Source organism: Macaca fascicularis, chromosome 6, assembly GCF_037993035.2.
Source record: "Macaca fascicularis isolate 582-1 chromosome 6, T2T-MFA8v1.1".
In the NCBI taxonomy this organism is placed as follows: domain Eukaryota; kingdom Metazoa; phylum Chordata; class Mammalia; order Primates; family Cercopithecidae; genus Macaca; species Macaca fascicularis.
This window is the reverse complement of record NC_088380.1, coordinates 164,248,349-164,268,208: the sequence shown is the minus strand read 5'-3', so window position 1 is coordinate 164,268,208 and position 19,860 is coordinate 164,248,349. Positions and strand designations below refer to the sequence as shown.

Below are 19,860 nucleotides of genomic sequence, written 5' to 3'. Positions count from 1 at the left end.
TCTGGTTTGGCAACTCTTTATTGCGTGTTTGTTGTAATGTCCTGCTGCTCAGATTAGATAAGATTCAGGATGTGGACTCCAGAAAGAGTTCCCACAAGGACCATGAGTTCAGCCTATAAAGCCATCATGGTGGACCCGGAGCCACAGCAAAGCCTGTGTTTTCCTGTGACCAGCAGAGGGGGCTGTGTGTCTTTGCACCTGGACGCAGGCTGCTTATTAAATCCTGAGATTCTTCGGTGTTTCTTCTCATCCTACTCTACTGAATATAGAAGACAGCTGAGAGCCTCTGCTCACCTCCTCATCTTGTTAAGGCAAGGGATCATACTTTAAAGAGGGGAGACACTTGCCTAAGGTCTCTTGGGCTGGGTAGGTAGGCACAGCCAGGGATAGGGTTGGGTGTGCTTTCTGATTCCAGAACCCTGCGTGATACCACATCTCATATTCATTAGTGCTTCCCAGTACATAAAAGGATCCCACTCTTATTCTCTCATTGATCCCTACCTCAATTTTGAGGTTCTCTCGGAGAGATGGAGGATTAATAACCATGATGGAAGGTAACAGTTACTGAATACAGTCGGCCCTCCCTATCTGTGGGTTTCAAATCCATGGATTCAACCAACAGCAGATTGAAATGTTTGGGAAAAAAAAAAAGTACAACTATAAAAAGTAATACAATTTAAAAATACAGTATAACAATGAGTTACACAGTGTTTACATTGTATTAGGTATTACAAAAATCTGGAGATGATTTAAAGTCTATGGGAGGATATAGTAGGTTATATGCAAATACTATACCATTTTATATAAGGGATTTGGCCGTCCTTAGATTTCGTTATCCATGAGGGTCCGGGAACCAATCTCCTGCAGATACCAAGGAACAGCTGTATTTAACATATGTGCGCCACTGCATGCGATTTACAAATAAGGATTATCTCATTTAATCTTCACAAAAACGCTGAGAGGGGCTTCTTGCTCTCTGAATATACTTTCTTTTGTTTGTTTTCTTTTTAAAGATGGAGTCTCTCTCTGTCACCCAGGCTGGGGTGCAGTGGCATGATCTTAGCTCACTGCAGCCTCCACCTCCCAGGCTCAAGCAATTCTCGTGCCTCAGCCTCCCGTGTAGCTGGGATTACAGGTGCCCACCACCATACCTGTCTAATTTTCACATTTTTAGTAGAGATGACCTCATGTGATCCATCCACCTCAGCCTCCTGAAGTGTTGGGATTACAGGCGTGAGCCACCGCGACAAGCCTGATTATACTTTTCTAACCTCTCGTGGTTATGAGGTTGCCTATGGACCCTAAAGAAATGTAAACACAAACGCTTCCACTACTAACATGCCTGCTCATGAAATTGCTTCCTACTCACACATCCCTCCCTGGTTAAGAGGCCACTCTTTCCCTGCTGTCAGCCAGTCTCTGGGGTGATGCTCACGTGTTGGTCACTAGCATAATGGAGAAAGCCTGGTTGGACAGACCCTGGTTAAAGTCCTGACTCTGCTTTCTACTCAGTAGATGAGTGGGCCTGGATAAGTTCCAGATTTCTGAGTCTCTTTTCACTATACAAATGGGAGTAATATACCTACCTCAAAAGTGTTGTGATCATCAATGAAGTCCTGTATGTGAAAGCCCCCAACAGTGCCTGTCACAGGCTGTGTGCTGAGACACTGCTGACTATATCAGTTTACAGTTGCTTTGCTTAACATGCAGGGTTCTATTGGGATCTCCCTTGCATTGAGTGCTGGTCCCAGGAGAATTTGGGCAAGGAAAGATTGTGATATTGTTCCTTCAATCTTGTTTTTTTTTTAGTGCCTATGATGTACTAGGCACTGAGGATAAGCAGTAAATCAAAGCCAACTCTCATGAAGCTTGTATCCAGATGGGGAAAGAGCACAGATCACAAGAAAATAAATGAATAAAGTAGTAGCAGATTATGCACCAGGCACAGTGGCTCAGGCCTAAAATCTCATCATTTTGGGAGGCCAAGGTGGGAAGATCACTTTAGGAAAGGAGTTTTGAGACCAGCTTGGGTAACACAGCAAGGCCTCAACTTTACCAAATCTGAGCCTGGGCGTTTGAAGCTGCAGTGAGCTAGGATCACACCACTGCACGCCAGCCTGGGGGACACAGTCAGACTGTCTCAAAACACAAAAAACCAAAACAAATTATACAATTGGGAACAAGGTTAGTCTTGGAGAGATGCATGATACCTGGTGGTTAAACCAGATATCGGCTCTGCTCTTCCTGGCTGTGTGACCTTGGGCAATTATTTAACCTCTTTGAGTTCCTTTCCTCATCTATAAATGGGAATAAAAACATATCCAACTTGAGGATTTGTGAGGAGTTAAAGAGAGAATTCACAGGAAGCACCTACTATGCCTGGTGCCTGGTAAGGGCTCAGGTGTTAACTAGGGATGAGTTGTCTTCAACTGACTCCATTTCAAAAACTATCTTTCCCACTCTACCAAGGGTGTTAACTATCAAAGACATGGTAGGGGCTTTATTGGCAGTCACATTCATTCAGAGATTGGAGACTGTCCTTCCAGCACTGGAAAAACCAGTTTTATCACTCCATGCTCAAGGAAGGTCAAGACACAAGTATCAAGTAAATATAATCTGAAATCTTTATTCTTGATCCTGCAGACCACACTCTTAGGGCCCTCAGTTTACTGCCATTCTCAAGATCCAAGTTGTTGCATTGCTTTTAATTACAGACGGAAATCCACATTCATCAAAAACTGGGGATTTGAGGCTGAAGAGTCAGGAGCCAGTCTGCTGGTCAGCCAAACCTTGGAGCTCCAAGGCCAGCAGGAATTTACCTGGGCTTGGCCCACTTAGGGCACAGGATAGAAACACAGAGTGCAGGTAGAGTCACACAGGGGAGGCCCTGCACCAACCTCGGGGCTGAGGATCAAAGTCTTCCCTCTTTCCAGATATACCAGCCCACTAATTTCCCTTTCTAATGGTTCTTCTCCAACCCCTGCACTCTTGCAGCCAGAAAAGAGATGGGAAGGGAGGGAATAGTAATTATCTCTCTCTCCAGCTGCTCTGTTTTTTTTTGTATGCCTCCGGCCAAATGTGAAGGGACCAGAGGTACTCCCCATAGCAGGTGGTGTTGGAACAGTCAGGGCATGCTACTTCCCCGTGTGGCAGCTCACCAGTGGAGTGGGGGACTTGGTGGCAATCTGGTCAGCAGCTAGAATGCATCCCATGCCAAGTCTGCACCTCCACTTGGACATTGAGATTCACAGCTGATCCCACTGTCTAAGCTTTTAAGGCTGCAGCCCAGAAATTACCCCTGAGTTCTTTTCTCCTAAGTTCCTGGATGAGCACCAGAGTCAACAAAAAAGCCCCTAGTATCCAGACAGCCTGGGACTGTCTTCTACCACATCCCAACTTTGCTCCTCATCCTCTTCCCACCTCCCCAGATCATAAGTTGGTTGACTCCTTGAGGAATAGAAAAGTACATTCTGCCAAATTCTAGCTTGGCAGCCAGGCCACTTTGAAGCAGTGAATTTGCTGTTCTTTTTTCAGAGTAAGACAAAATGAAAACACTGGGTTTGGCCACCAGAGTTTGGCTGTGGTTCTGTTATTGTTTTGTTTCCAGTTCTGCGATTACTGCCTTTATGTCTCAGTGACTGACTCCTTAGGATGTAAGTAGAGGGGGAAGGGGTGATGGTGGGATGGACTGGGTGGATACCGAGGTGCTGACTGCCAGGCTGGAGTGCTCGGGGAATGAGCTGGTTGACATTTTTCCCTGAGACATCAAGTGGCTTTCACAGTAAGAAGGTCAGCTGAGGCCTTGCTTCTGCCTCCAAAGAGGAAGTGACAAGAGCAACAGGATATTTTACATTGGTTGTATCCCTGTCAGCTCTGGATAGGGAGGCATGGCCACTCGCCCTTTGGGCCTCTGGGAGCCAGCTCTATGTCATCCTTGGGCTAAACAACAACAACAACAACGGAGATTCCATCTCAGGAGGAGAATTGGTGTAAAGGAACTCCCAATGACCAATATCTCAGGGAAGTCCTTGGACTGTGCTACATTCAATGGGTCAGATTCCACCTTCTTCCCAATGGCATAGAGATGGCACCGAAAGAATGAATGAGAAGGGAGGTCCAGGGGACCTGCAGGCACTGATGTAAACTTGGGTATTTGGTCACTGAGTCTGTTTCCAGGAAGTTCTGCCGCCACTGCTATTTGGGTAGAGATGTTTCTCCTGGAAACAGTGATGAGGTATAAATGAACTTCTCAAGAAAAGAGAGCCCATTGGTAACAGTTGCACTGGAAAATAACCAGGTGGTTTTGAAATTGGGAGGTCAGGCTGTACCACTGGGCTCATCCTCTCACTCACATATTCCAAGCTTCAAGAATGGATTATAAATACTTTGGGTTTCTCTTCTGGCGATGAGGTGCTGGCGAGTTCTATATTGTCCACAAGGATGTTCTTGTCTTCCAGTCTAATGACAGTGGGTTCTGGGGCGGGAGAAGGGGGTGGGTTTTTGTGCATGTGGGGCAAGCTGGCGCAGCTGATGTCCAGGTCTTTGAAAGCATGCAGCATGAACACGCCCAGGATGATGGTGACAAAGCCCGAGAGGGTGCCCGCAATGTCCACAGCAGACATGCTGTACCACTCCTTGAAGAGGATGATGGACGAGGTAACGACCACCGTGGTGAAGAACACGTAGTAGATGGGGAACACCAGGGAGGTGTTGAAAATGTCCAGTGCCCTGTTGAGGAAGTTGACCTGAGTGCTGAGGGACAGTGCCAGGATGAGGGACAGGATGTAGGGGAGCGGATGCCTGACAACTGGCAGCCCCTGGAAGAAGTTCTTGATGGTGATGCCCAGCCCCTTGACAGCAGCCACGGAGAAGGCCCCGATCACAGAGCAGATGATGATGTAGATGAGAATATTCCTTTGCCCGTAACGTGGGGCGATGACAAAGATGAGGATGAGGCATGACACCAGCAGAAGCACAGCAAACACGATGAACCCTTTGGGAGGAGAGGGAGAAGGATCACCCAGCTGTGGAGGGTGCAGGCAGTGTCTAGGGCCCAGACTCATGGCAGTGGGAGGTAGCATTAAGATCGTGGGCTCTAGAGTCAGACAAACACGGGTTCCAGTCCCAGCTTCATGACTTTCTAATAACTTGGTTAGGTTGTTAAACCCCCAAGAACTCAGTTTCCCCATTTGTAAAAGAGAACCAAGAATAGGATCATCCTCATAAAGCTGTTTTGTGGGATTCAGTGAGATAATGTATATAAAGCATTCATAACAGTGCCTGGCACATAATAAACACTTATTAATGGTACCCATACATACCAGGCCTGGAAGCCTTTAAGCTAGCCTCGCTAACAAGTACCAGCCCATTAACGTTTCTTCTTTAGCTTGCCTTCTCCTCTAGGTGGCAGCACCTGAGATGGTCAGAACCCAATCTGAATTTTGTTTGTTTGTTTGAGACGGAGTCTCCCTCTGTCACCCAGGCTGGTGTACAGTGGCACCATCTCAGTTCACTGCAGCTCCACCTCCCAGATTCATGCCATTCTCCTGCCTCAGCCTCTAAGTAGCTGGGACTACAGGCACCTGCCACCACGCCTGGCTAATTTTTTGTATTTTTAGTAGAGACGGGGTTTCACTGTGTTAGCTAGGATGGTCTCGATCTCCTGACCTCGTGATCCGCCCGCCTCGGCCTCCCAAAGTGCTGGGATTACAGGCTTGAGCCACCGCGCCCGGCCCAATGTGACCTTTTATGGGGCAGAGGGGGGCGTTCAACCTCCAGTATTTTCCTGCTCTTCGGGGACTTGGAGTCTACCTGTGTCTTTCATCTTGGAAGCCATCTCCATGATGGTGGTGACCTTCTCTTCCTCAGGGGCATGTATCACCATCACCGTGCTGCCGGCCACACAGATCACGCAGCCCAGCTTCCCCAGCAGATTCAGACTCTCTCCCAGGAAATATGAGGAGAGGATGGCACTGCACATGGAAATGGGAGAAGGGGATTAGAGCAGATATGCCTGTCCCAGAGTCCCAAAGAAAAATGAGGCCTGAGCAAGCACTCCCAGAGAACAACAGATCAGAACTCACTGCTCTCTCACGTGGAAGTTTTTCTTCCAAAAAAACTTATGTTACCATGGGCAAGTCATGTGACCACCCTAAGCCTCATTGTCCCTGTCTGCAAAATGGGGATGCTAATAATATCCAGGGGGGGCATTGTTCTCAGGAACTAAATGAGATAATGCACAGAAAATGCACAGTATAGAGCTGGTACCAAAGAATAAACACAGCTGTCACATACGGAGGGCTCAGTATGTGCTGAACATTCTGAATGCATCCCGCATATTAACTCATTTAATCCTCACAGCATCCCTAGCTGAGGCCAAGAGAGGTTAAGCAACTTGGCCAGGGTCACCAGGTTCTAAGAGACCAGGCCAGAATTCTAACCCAGGCAGTCTAATTCCAGAGTCAGGGGGCTTAACTGCTATGCCACGTTGCCACTCAAGTAAACACTCATCAAATGTCTGATAGTTTTAAAAATAATTGATACGAAATATCTGTGCTTCCCACCACCCTCAGTTCTCCTGGGGGCGGGGGGCAAAAAATGGTTTATATAGAAACTCATTTCTGGGAGTGTTAGAATGTTTGCTGGAGGGATAGAAATGCAGGTGAATTTCTACCATTTTAGAGACTGAAAGTATTCCCAAACAGAAGAGTTGGAAGAACACTTCGAAATGCTCTTGTCACACTGCCTGCCCAATGGACACATCCTCTCTTAGCACTGCCAACAGATGGCTCTCAGCTTTGGCTTATAGATACCTCTGGTGGCAGAGAGCCCACCCCTTCACAAGCCAAATGAGGCTGTTGTAGATTTGCTCTAATCATTTACCAAAAATATGCCTCCTGGTAATTTCTATTTTTTGCTCCATCTCTGCTCCTCGGGTCATCCATAACAAATCTATTATTTCTTTCATTTGTATAAGCCAATATAAACAACTTCAGTGACAATCACAGGTACCATATCTTAGGCATTTATTACCTACTATGTATGGTGCTAGGAACTTCCTGTCTACCTCACTAGCATCTCACAATTCTTTGCAAAGTGAAATATACTATCTCCAGTTGATAGATGAGAAGACTGAATCTCAAAGAAGTTAAAATGACTTGGCAAGTTCAAATGACTAGCAAGTAGTGGAACCAGGAATTGAGCTCGAGTCCTTTCTAATTACAAAGTTCATGGGTTTTCTTCTATGCCTCATTGAAGAGGATCTTGTGACTTCCCTGAGTCTTCAATTTCTGGGCAAATTATCTCCAGTTCCTTGTCGCGCCGTGGTGACGTGATTTCCATTCCCCTCACATCCTTGAGCCGAGCCAGCAGAGGCGAGAAAGTAAGGGAAAAAAATCACGGGCAAGCCTCATATGATCTCAGGGGCATGCTTCTGTCTCTTCACAAAGGTGGCATTTGTTTAGGGTAAAAACCTATTGGCTGTCTCGGGACACAATTAGCCTCAAAAATCCTGCTTCAAGTTGTCAGGGGAGAGGAGATTGATGTCTAAGCTCTCTTGTCTGTCTTCCATCTTTCCTCTGAAACTACCAAATACATTTTGGCCACAATGTCCCATTCAAGAGATTATTCATGCAGGCAGGGGTCACACACAAGGATTTCATGGCTCTCCCAGCTTCCCCGGAGTAGGAATTTGCAAACTAATCAGATATGCAATTATAGTATCACAGCTACATCAGCTATGTTAGGCCAGTTACACAGCATGAGTCAGGCCAGTTGTACTATTTGGTTTTTGAGTGTGCAAATGTTGCAAAATTTTCATCAAGACGGTAAAACAAATGATGGGTACTGGGTGTGGTGTGCTAGGATTTACCAGTGTTCCAAGGTTAGGCCAAGGTTAGTCTCCTTCAAATGAGGCTCCAGGACCCCCACAGAGGAGCTGGCTCTGTGTTTGTAGCTCAGGGGGCAGCGGGAAGCACAGACGTTTAGTATCAATTATTTTTAAAACTATCAAACATTTGTTGAGTGTTTACTTGAGAGGCAACGTGACACAGCAATTAAGTCCACTGACTTTCGAATTAAGACTGCCTGGGTTAGAATCCTGCCTGACCTCTTAGAACCTGGTGACTTTGGCCAAGTTGCTTAACCTCTGTTGGGCTCAACTAGGGATGCTATGAGGATTAAATGAGTTAATACGCAGGATACATTAAGAATGTTTGGCACATACTAAGCCCTCACTATGTGACAGCCGTGGTTATTGTTTGGTACCAGCTCTGTACTGTGCATTTTCTGTGCATTATCTCATTCAATCCTCAGAACAATGCCTCCAGTAGGTATTATTGGCATCCTCATTTTGCAGATGGGAAAAATGAGGCTTTGAGTGACTAAGTGGCTTGCATGACTTGCCTATGGTAACAAAACTACTAAGTGGCAGAGCGAGGATTAGAACTAAGGCAGCGTTAATCCGGAGCACATGCTCTTAACTTGTATGCTGCATCTATCGAGGCACCAAAATACTGGTATGCACCGTTCAGCCTGTTGACGGTGGAAGCCCTTCCAACTGGTTTGGGCTTGGCCTGCCTCTCTATGACCCAGTCAGTCAAGGGGATGCTGGGGCAAGTGGCAGCAAACATTCCCAGGGTCTATAGCTCTGAACTATAGCACACTGCCTCTTTCTGGAGGCTGAGACCAACCCAGGTCCCTGATTGCCAACTGGCAGTCGATCCCACTTGGCATTCCAGGCCTCAACAAACTGAAAACGGAACAGAATAAGAGAGGGCTAGAGAGGGGACAATAACCTTATGAGGACACTCAGTGCTCCCAGAGGCGTGACGACTGTTGCAGGTGCAAATGCATAGGCTCCAAAGTTGGCAACTTCTCCAGCAGCCACTAGGAAATGAAGAGAGAAAAGAGGCTAGCATGGCGCAGAAGCACCATCTCCGTCCCAGATGAATCATTCCGTGTGCAATCAGCTGGAGAATCCCCAGACCAGCATTCCTTAAAATCCTGATCCGTACGCTCTCTCTCTGGAGAGTCTGATCAAACGTCAGTCCCAATCTATCCAGATCGTATCCTTCCATTTTAAAGATGGTGAAGCTAAGGCCCCGAGCCTAAGGTCACATGACATGCTTATGGGGTAGAAGCCCTCTTGTTCTTTAGGCCTCGTGGCTTCTAGTCCAGGCACAAATTTGTCTCAGGGACTGCCAGTATTTTGCACTAGATCTTTAATTTAAATTCTAGGAAGTGTTAATTATCAAAGGAAGAAACAGTTACAATTATTGATACTCCAGGTACCAATTGGTCCATGGACCCCTCTTTTCCAGGGGAACTGTGAAGAGTCTAGAACTACAAGCAGGTGATTAGAAAAATCTGACATTCCCGGCTGGGGGTGGTGGCTCATGCCTGTAATCCCAGCGCTTTTGGAGGCTGAGGCGGGTGGATGACCTGAGGTTGGGAGTTCGAGACCAGCCTGACCAACATGGAGAATCCTCCATCTCTACTAAAAGTACAAAAAAAAAAAAAAAAAAAAAAAAAAAATTAGCCGGGCATGGTGGCGCATGCCTGTAATCCCAGCTACTCGAGAGGCTGAGGTAGGAGAATCACTTGAACCCGGAGGTGGAGGTTGTGGTGAGCCGAGATCGTGCCATTGCACTCCAGCCTGGGCAACAAAAGTGAAACTCCATCTCAAAAAGAAAAAAAAAAAAAAAAAGAAAAGAAAAATCTGACATTCCCAAGGGGGCAAGTCTTTTCTCTCCATCCGAGTTTTCCAATTTGTAAACTCCTGAGTTAATATACAGGATAACACTTAGAAAGTTTAGCACATAGTAAGCCCTCAATATGTGATAGCTGTGGTTATCAAAAAAGTGTCTTTTCCATCTCTCTGCTGATAGAGAACGACCTGGTCTCCCCTTTAAAAGGAGATCGTCACTGGGATAGCTCTGGCTGAGATGGGGATCAAAACTTGATGTAGGGGGATTATGAATAGAAACCTGGTTAATTTTCCACCTAAAAGAGTCAGGGTTTGATAGCAGGAGAGGATGGGTGGAAAGTGGGGGAAATGTGTGAGTATACAAATTTGGGCAAACTTTAAGTAACGGACCAGCTATGTTATAAGTGGGCCAACACATTAACTGCCTGTGGACTGGGGGAAGTTGGCCTAGGAGTTCCAGCTTCTACCATGTAAAAGTCAAGAGTCCACTACCAACAGAGCTATGGAGCTATGTTTAAAGGGAAGTTGAGAAAATACACCTTCATTGTTGCCAGCTGTGTGCAGACCTCTCTGGGAGTAGACGCTTCATGGATGAAGACTGGCTTTGAGGGTAAGATGTTCTCCCTGCAAGGGTTGTCAAGGTTTTCCCCTGGGAATCTGGGCCTCAGATGGACACTTGCCATACTAGAGACAAAAACGTCCCACCCACCCCTCCCTTTGTCTCTGGCCCTGCTATCAATAGGCCACTGTTATTAATAGCAAACAACCCACTTACTGGTGAGAAATCCAGCCCACCACATTGTATCTTTCAGGTAGCCGAAGCCTCCGTCCACTGTGGAGGGAATGGACACAAAGTTAGGATGGAACTTGGCCACACTTTCTCAGGCACCTTTCCTAACTCTCTGCTCACTCCCCGGCCTCCTTGAGGCTTGGTTCTGGGCCTTCTCCTGGGTGGGTTAATTTGTTCCTAAAGTTTTAAATACCATCTATATCTGGTGCCTCTGTATCTGTAGCCTGGACCTTCCTTCTGAGTCCAGGTGTATATCCAACTGCTTACTTCACATCTCCTCTTGGATTTCTCACAGGCGTCTCAATCTCTGTCCTAAGTGGAGCTCTTGGTTTGAAATGTTCCCCACCCACCTGCTGAATGAAACACAGTAAGTGGCACTCTCATTTATCCGGTTGCTTAAGCCAGAAACCAGGGAACTGCTCTTCGACTCTTCTCTCTCTCCTTCCGCAACTGGTAACTCTGTCTCCAAAAAGCATCTCGCATGTGTCCACTCCACTGCCACCCACTACACCAAGGCACTGTCATCCCTGCTCCAGGTTGAGGCAACAGCCTCCTTCATAGTTACTCTAGTTCCACTCTTGACCCTTTAATAACCTATTTTTCTTTTCATGTTAACCAGTGGTCCTTCAAGAATGCAAATCAGGGCCGAGCATGGTGGCTCACACCTGTAATCCCAGCACTTTGGGAGGCCAAGGAGGGCAGATCACAAGGTCAGGAGATCAAGACCATACTGGCTAACACAGTGAAACCCCGTCTCTACTAAAAATACAAAAAAATTAGCTAGGCGTGGTGGCGGGTGCCTGTAGTCCCAGCTACTCGGGAGGCTGAGGCAGGAGAATGGCATGAACCCGGGAGGCGTAGATTGCAGGGAGCCGAGATCGCGCCACTGCACTCCAGCCTGGGTGATGGAGTGAGACTATGCCTTAAAAAAAAAAAAAAAAAAAAAAAAGAATGCAAATCAGATTATGTCACTCCTCAACTTATGGCTAACCAATGGCTTCTGAGTGCTCTCAAGATAAAGACCAGAATCCTTAACAAGACCATGCACAGTCTTGGCTCTGCTCACCTATCCAAGCACATCTCCTGCCACTCTTCTCCTCTCTCTTAGCTCTCCAAAAACGATGAGCTCTTTTCTGCCTCGAGGCCTTTGCACATGCTTTCCCTGTGTCCAGAATACTCTTCCTACTAATATTTGCCTCAACTTACACTCACTCTACAGGTTGCTATGTGACTGTTGCTTCCCCTACGATGCCATCCCTGACTCCCTGATTTCTACTATTTCCTGTTGGAGTTCCCTGTCTCCCTGCCTCCCTCCATCCTTTCCTTCCTTCCTTTCTTCTTTCCTTTCTCTCTCTCTTCCTTCCCTCCCACCCTTCTCCCTCCTTTCTTCCTTACCTTTTTCCTTCCCTCCCTCCCCCACTACAGGGTCTCGCTTGGTCGCCCAGGCTGGAGTGTGCAGTGGCACGATCATAACTAAATGAAGCCTGAAACTGCTGGGCTCAAGGGATCCTCCCACCTCAGCCTCCTGAGTAGCTGGGACTACAGTCATATGCCACCACGCCTGGCTAATTTAAAAAATTTTTCTGTACAGATGGGGTCACGCTATGTTGCCCAGACTGGTCTCAAACTCTTGGACTCAAATGATCCTGACACCTCAGCCTCCCAAAGTGCTGGGATTACAGGTGTGAGTGACTGCACCCAGCTGGGGTTCTCTTACTGCGCAGTTCTTCTCTTTCATGGCATTGTTGTTTATAATTTTAGTTGATCTTCTTATTTTATGACATTTCGCCCAGTAAAATGGAAGCTCTGCAAAGCCAGGAACTGTGTCTGCTTTGTTCAGGACCTGGCACATAGTCAATACTCAATAACATTAGCAACAAGGATGATGATAATGATGGATGATCATAGATGGGTTTGAGACAGTTTTGTACAAATCCAAAAATCTTATGTTGTTTTTTGGGAATGCCCACTTTTCTAAGGAAAATGTTTCTTGTTTTCACCGGGTTCCTAAAAAGGTCAGAATTTCCCATAAATGTTAAGAACTCTGAGAGCATTCTACTCTAAGTGTTGAAATCACTGAAGATACTGAAATAGCAGATTGGAGAAAAAAACCTATTCCAGGGAAGCTGTCATTCTGAATGGTCGATGATACCTTCTCTGAGCACAAGCAGAAATTTCCCGGGCACTCTGGGAGTTCTCTGGCCTTTCGAGCACTTGTCTAGAAGTGAAGGGTGGAATAGCAACGACCATCGTTCCCAGCTTCATCCCTGCACCTTACAGCTATTCATTTTGCAGCCCACATGGGCTCTAGACCTGTACTTCTAACTGTGGGAACCTCCCACTGAGATAACAGTAATACCAGTACTAGTGCTAGTGTTTGCACCAGTACCTCTAACTGTGGGGACCTCTGACTGAGATAATAGTAATGCCAATCCTAGTGCTACTCTGTGCTAGGTATGATTCTAACTATGTTGCATTTTCTTATAACCCTTCAGGCTGGTACTATTCTTATCTCCATTTTATAGATGAGGAAACTGAGGCATAGAAATGGATACTTTTCTAGGCCAGAATTGAATCACCAGGAATTGAGGAACCAGAATTAGAACCCTAATAGTCTGCTTCCAAAGTGCAACATCCCATAGAAACATTAAATTGAACATGTCCAAACCTGAATGCATCATCTTCCCATAAACCTGTTCCTCCTTCGACGCTCTTCATCTCAAGAAATAGCACCTTCATCTCCCCAGTTGCTCAAGTCAAAAGCATGAGTCATCCTTGACTTCTTCCTCCGCCCCCCCTTGCTTGAAGCCAACCTGTATCAAAGCTGGTAAGCTCTACCTTCAAAAACTAGCTCTGGAATCCGCCACTTGTCTCCATTCCCATTTCCATCTTCCGGGCCCAAGTTCTGTCCTTTCACTCACCTACTTGGCCTCCCAGGCTCCAGGCTTGTCCCCTAATCCATTCTTCACCCAGCAACCAGGGATCTTTTCAAATTGCAAATTAGTCTGTGTCACTCCCCTGCCTAAAACCTTTCAGTCACCTAACAATTGCACTTGAGCTCTGTGCTTCCGTTTACAAGACCCTTCATGAGCTGGCCCTTCGCTCACCATGCACCCCTCCTGCTCCTGCCATCCGGAACGACTTTCGATTTCTAATATCACTCAAGTTCTCTCACCGCTGAGCCTTTGCACATATTATTCCTTCTGCCTGGAACACTGTCTCCCTCTTTCCCCTTTTACCTTGCTGTCTCCTCATCATCTAGGTCTCAGTTTAGAGATCATCTCTTCTAGAAAAACCTCCCCTAATCTCCTGAGTCTGGGCTTTACACACCCCTCCAAAATATTCCCCCATAGCAGGCTGTGTTATCCCCATGATGGTACTTAACACATGATAAAACGACTGCCTACTGACTCATCTGTCTCTGCCACTTGACTGAAGGTTCCATGAGGACACGTCTAGCATTGTCCCTGGCATACAGCAGGCATGCGATAAATGGTGATTAAATGAATGAGTCCTTTTGCACAGGATTCCTTTTCTTAAGCACTGTTTCATGGAAAACATCTTATGTCCCAAACAAGCAAATCCCTTGGGGTCAGAGACCTCACCATTTTCTGGCAGCCCAGAAGGGAGCTCAATTGGATGACAAGTGAGGGCACACCAGCGTCTGACATTGCTCTCAGCAGAGGTAGCTATTCCCATTTTGCAGAGAAGCTGTGACTTGCCTGTGATGACGCTGGTAGGAAGTAAGACCAAGACCAGACCTGCAGTATCTGATTCTTGGTCCTGAGACTTGTCCCTTCCCTCCTCTAATAAAGACATCATGAAGGTCTCAGGAAATTGGATTCTAAAGGAAGTCCTCCTGCTGGATCTCTAAACTGAGACCTCCGGTTGGAGACCTTCCTTTTTAACCCTAAACCCTAACCCTGTTGGCAGGTGGGATTCCAGACAGGGTTGACAATGAGCCTTTTGTATCTCGCCGAGGCCATCCTCTTAGACTGCAGCCCTGGCCCCTGTGAGGGTTCAGCTGTCCTGTGCCCCATCCTCTTCTGGCCCAGGGACCTACCAGCTCTCGTGGCTCCCGTGGCCACGAGTCGCAGGAGGCCTTTCTTCTTGAGGATGACGCTGCTGCCGATGAGGAAGCTGGACAGGAAGGCCAGGCCCAGGCCAATGTAGAAGCCATAGTTCTGCCGGATCCTTTCCTGCCAGCTGTGAAAGGTGGCATTGCTGGGCACCTCAGGGCTGAGGTCACTGACAATCTGGCACAGGACTTCTTGGGAGGAGCAGTAGAGGTGGAGCAGGGAACCTGGATGGGAAGACCATGGTGAGAGAGTCACACTGGGGACACTTGCACACTTTTAAAATATTGGAATTGGCCACTGTTTCAAATCCTGTGCTTCTGCTACTGCAGCGCTATACCCATATACTGTGCCTCCATCCAAAAATAATAATGTTCAGTGAGTGCTCACTCTAGCTAGGGGCTTTCTTTGCATGACCAGAACAGATTTGTACCACCACACGCCAGATACAAACCTGGGCACAGGGGCAGACCCTCAGTCAGAAGAAGTACACAAGTTCAATGAAACTGCAAAGAATAGCCAATAATTCTCCAGTGCTACCACTCACATGGTCCTCTGCTCTGGGGTTTTCCAGGAGGGTCTCTAGTGACTACTTGGAAACAGGCACGACAATCATTTCTAGGCTTTTAGTTGAAGAAACCAAAGCTCTGATAAGTTTAGTAACCTGCCCAAAGCCAAAACATGGGTACTAAATAGTGAAGCCAGTGTCAGATTCTAAGCTTATCTGATGCCAAAGCCCATGCTCTTAACCACCACACATACCTCAATAAAGCAGGTAGCATCTGGCCTCCTAAGAGGCTTTTTGTTTGTTTGTTTTTGTTTTTTGGGTAGAGATGGGGGGTCTCGCTGTGTTGCCCAGGGTGATCTTGACCTCCTAGCCTCAAGCTATCCTCCTGCCTCAGCCTCCCAAAGCACTGGGATTACAGATGTGAGCCACCATGCCTGGCCCTAAGAAGTATTTTAAAATAGAAAACATTTAAAAATTGGGAGATTTTCCATGAAAATTCAGGTGTGAGGCTACGGTGAAAAATCAGGTCTGCTCACCATATTGCGCCCTCTTCTAAGGCAACCACTGGCTGCAGCTGGGCAGTGTTGCCCCCTAAAACAGGACATACTTTCTGCAGTTCCCCAAGAGTCTTATCTGGCTCCTTTCAGTAATTTCTGGCATGTGCTTGGCCCTTGTAGGCATCTGAGTTTGTGACCTCTGGAGGTAGCCTTTTACAAGCTGTGTGCCACCAAGGCCCAGGTCCCTAGGCCAAGGATGTAAGCCTCAACCAAGTGTCCCTCCCACCAACCTAGAACTCCCAGCCAGTGCCTGGAAGGGCCCCCAAGTCCATGGTCAAGCAGCTCTGGCTCTGGCACATCTGCAGTGCAGAGTGGCATCTTGGTGGAACAGACTAAGGGCAATGTTGACCTTTCTTCCATGACACAGACTCCTGAATAACAGAGCTTGAAGAGCCCTTAGAAAGCAGCCTAAATTCTTATTTTCAGCTGGGGAAACTGAGAAGGGGAAGGGCTTGCTGAGGTCACCCCAACATCTGGTGAAAGATCTGGATCCAGCACCCACTAGGGCACATTCATGTGTCTTTTGCAGTGTGAGATTTCTCTTTCCAAAACCCATGTCACAATCAAGGGAAGATGAGACAAGAGGCATCTCAGTCCCTAATCAGACTTGTTCTGCGCCGCTCATTCCTGTTTCTCCAGCTCAGGCTTCCTTGCCCAAGAGCTGAATCTGGGGAGTTCCCTGAGCCCAGGAAATGAGCCAGAGCCTGGGATGACATAGGCTAGGGGAGGTGACTCCTGAGAGGAAGACCAAACTCATCCCCACGCCCTTCCCCTGCTCCCTGAAGATGCACCTCTAGCAGGTGGAGCCAAATAACCCTCTGTGGATGGACTTGGCTATCACAGTAAAGCCTGCAGCACCCAAGGGCTCAGCACCCTCCATTGAGTCAAGTTCTTCCACTGCAGTGAAAAGTAAAAGACAGAGGGCTGATGGCCAAAGTAATCCAATTCTGAGCATAGGCCAGATGATTCCTATCATCCCTTCCGGAATTTGCTAGGACTGGGGAACACATTCTGGCCCAGAGAAAAGGTGAGGCTGAAAATGGCCCGCCTTGTTCAGGAAACCAAAGTCAGACACCTAACGGGCTGGCTTTGAAAGCTTCACTGTAGAAGGGAAGAGGTTAGAGGAACAGGGACATCTCACAGCCTGCAGTTCCAAGACAAGGTGGGAAAGTGGAGCCACACCAAGGAAGGAGTCAAGGTTTTACCGTCCACCAGCCCTGGATCTATATTCCATTTCCTTACCGTATTACCTTGAGCAAATTATTAACTGTTCAGAACCTCAGTTTCTGGATCTTTAGAATGGGGATAGCAAGATAGTAAAATAATAATATCTACCTACCTTCTAGAGGATTCAGGGAGATAATGCAGGCAAAGGGCCTAGTCCACTACCTGCTTTATGATCAGAACGCAATAGGAAGCCAACGAGCTTTCTTTACCCCTTCCTGTGGTTCTTTCTCTTTCTTTTCCAAAGACAAGACCGTCCTGTGGTGGTCCTCCCATTGACCCAAACAGAAAGCCCAACTGCTCAGGTACTAAAACCTGAAGCAACTATACATTAAAAGCAACTATACATTAAAAGCACAACAGTATATTAAAAGCACAGAATCCCCCACCCCCAACTCTCAGAGTGTCTGCTGTCGACAAAATACCGGTCCCAACTAACCCCCCATCTCAACCCAGGGACATCCTTTCCCTCCCTGCCTCCTCTCAGCTACCCCAGCTGCGAAGATGAAAATGAAGTCTCAGCCAGAACCCTGATCTTCAAAGCTGGGTGGGAGCCACCTCGTGCTGGCCCTGCCCCTCCCCAGCTCTGGCCCCCTTGGGAGGAGAGGATGCGAGGGAGAGGGGTGGCAAGGAGGGGAGGGCGGGAAGCGCGGAGCCCGCCTGGTCCCCAGCCCTGCCGTACGCACCGTTCTCGCAGCTGGCGTTGCTGACCCGCAGCTCCATGGGGCCCAGGGCACATGAACCTACGCGCGGGCGGACGGCGCCCGGCGCCCGGCGCCCGGGCTCCCCAGCTCCGGAGCAGGTGGCCGCGACTTGTCTCCCGCTTGGATCGCGCGCTAGAAGCCGCCGGGGGTCCGGACCCAGGGGTGAGGAGAGTGACGCCTCCCAGAAGGGGAGGGTCCTCGGGGAGGAGTCACCCGGCGTCTTGGGCAACTCCGGGGGAAGGGGGCCCAGGGCTCGGGCCGCCCGCAGAGGGGCGCCTGCCTTCTCTGGGTGAGGACGCTGCCGGGCTCCCAGCTCTGGAGTCACCGCCCGGTGCCAGGGGCAAGAGGTGAGGGGGCGGGTTCCCCGGCACCACCCCTCCGATGCCTGAACCGGTGCCCAGCTCCATCCCCAGTGAAAGAGTACAGGGGCCCTGGATGGCTGGAGAAGGGGCAACTTTCCTGCCGAGGTGGAAGTGGCAACATAGGGGTTGGAAGTGGGTACTGCTGCCAATTGGGAACCTGGGTTCCTTCTTTTCCTTCCTTCTTGCCCTCCCACCCTCCCACTCTCCCTCCTCTCCTCCACCTTTCCTCCCTTCCTCCCATTGGACCCTCCTACCCTTCCTCTCTTCCTTCTGCCCTGGACCTCCTTACTTGCCTTACCCATTCATTGATTCAACCTAGGTCTGATCTGTGCTGGTAGGTAACAGGTACATAGTGAGTGCCTAATAAATGCTCAATATATATTTATGTCTAATGAATAGATAATAGGAGCTTGGTAAATTAAATGAAAGAAGGAAATGAAGTGATTGGAGACCAAAATGAGTCAGACTATTCCCTGTCCCCCAAGTACCTTATATTTTAATGGGGGAAACAAAGTGTGATCATCTCTTAGAGACCAATGTTTTTGAAATTACCACTTTAAAATTATTTACATACACACATTGTGATGGAAAGCATATTTGTTACTATGGGTAACAGTAAAAAGCAAGTTAGAAAAACACTGACCTGGACCATAAAAACACTTATGTAGAGTTTGCTATAGGCCAGAGTTCTAAGTGCTGAAAAATTCCAGTTCATTTAATCTTCATAACTGCCTTATAATGTACAGACTTTTCTTATTTACCAGAAGGAAACTGAGGCACAAAGTGCTCAAGTAACTTGCCGGGGATCTCAGCTAGGAAGTGGAAAAGCCAGGATCAAACTCATGCTGTCAGTGGCCACATTAAGCCGCCTGGCAATTTACACTGAAAGAAACTGCTCCTGGGCAGTGAGGGTGTGGGGCTACTGAGAAAGCAGTGATTGGTTCTGCCAGTGGTGGTCACCGGCTTCCTGGAGGAGGCAGCTTTTAAGAACTGTCATGTATGGAGTCGTCAGCATGGGCCAGACACCGTGCTAACCCCTTTCCAGGCACTGTCTCATCGAAGCCTCCTAGGAGACAGATATCCTTACTCTTTCCATGCTACAGATGAGAGGAAACTGTTATTTTAAAAAATTGTATCATGAGATAATTTTAGACTTATAGAAGAGTTACGAAAATAGTATAGAGAGTTTGCATATACCTGTCACCAGCTTCCCTTAATGTTAACATCTTGAACAGAAATAGAAAAAACTATACTTTAAATACTCCAAGACACTTGCTCCCAAGATTGCACAGTTAGTGATTGAGGGTGCCAGGTATAAACAGAGCTGCTCTGACCCCCAACCCTGTCCTGTCCTCCTAGCTACTACCCTCCACTGTCTACGTGCGGACTTCTAGCTGGGCCTCCAAGGATGGGTTCTTCCAGCATGGGGCTTCCCCTAACTTGCTGGACGACTTTGAACAAGTTGCTTACTCTGCAAAAGGATCAATTTCTTTGTCAAATGCAACAGCCCCTTCTCCAAGGGGTCGGGATCGGGTTGGGGAGAGGAGAGGTTAAAAGAGAAAGCGAAATGTGAGACACAGCGAATGTAACAGGCCACGTTTGCTCATTTTACTTGCCACAGAATTTCACAAGTCCTTGATTCTGTAATGATGTGCACTTCTCTGGAAAAACGCTTTGAAAACAAAACAGGATAGAGCGCAAGGCCCCCGCATCTCTTGTCTGAGACACTATATTTCTTCAAAGATAAATGACCCTAGACCTTGCCTATTCCTACACATAGGATAAAGTTTGGCAAGGTTAGTGACTATGCCTCTGTCATCTATAACCAGATATACTCTTGCACCCAGACTTTCATGTGATTCTGCTTTACTGTAACTTCTGAGCAAGTTTGATGTAATGTTTGAGCACACACTGCACTTCCGCTACCTGTATA

At 47.6% G+C, this 19,860-nt stretch overlaps 1 protein-coding gene across 1 annotated transcript; it reads right to left on the bottom strand.

Annotated features, from left to right (window-relative positions):
• Nucleotides 1–2,601: 2,601 nt before the first annotated feature.
• On the bottom strand, nucleotides 2,602–17,875 carry NIPAL4 (NIPA like domain containing 4). The gene is made up of 6 exons (XM_005558387.5): nucleotides 17,548–17,875; nucleotides 14,560–14,799; nucleotides 10,482–10,538; nucleotides 8,796–8,886; nucleotides 5,812–5,972; nucleotides 2,602–4,993 (listed from the first exon to the last, which is right to left on the bottom strand). The coding sequence occupies exons 1-6, from the start codon at nucleotides 17,582–17,584 to the stop codon at nucleotides 4,365–4,367; spliced, it is 1,215 nt and encodes a 404-aa protein (XP_005558444.3). The 5' UTR covers nucleotides 17,585–17,875; the 3' UTR covers nucleotides 2,602–4,364.
• Between the last annotated feature and the right edge of the window lie 1,985 nt (nucleotides 17,876–19,860).

Excerpts from the sequence above, each read along its gene's own strand:
- NIPAL4 (XM_005558387.5), bottom strand. The coding sequence starts at position 17,584 with ATGGAGCTGCGGGTCAGCAACGCCAGCTGCGAGAACG. Across the intron at positions 8,887-10,481 it reads GTGGGCTGGATTTCTCACCA|TGGCTGCTGGAGAAGTTGCC; the intron begins GTAAGTGGGTTG and ends TTCATTTCCTAG. Across the intron at positions 4,994-5,811 it reads TTCCAAGATGAAAGACACAG|GGTTCATCGTGTTTGCTGTG; the intron begins GTAGACTCCAAG and ends CTCCTCCCAAAG.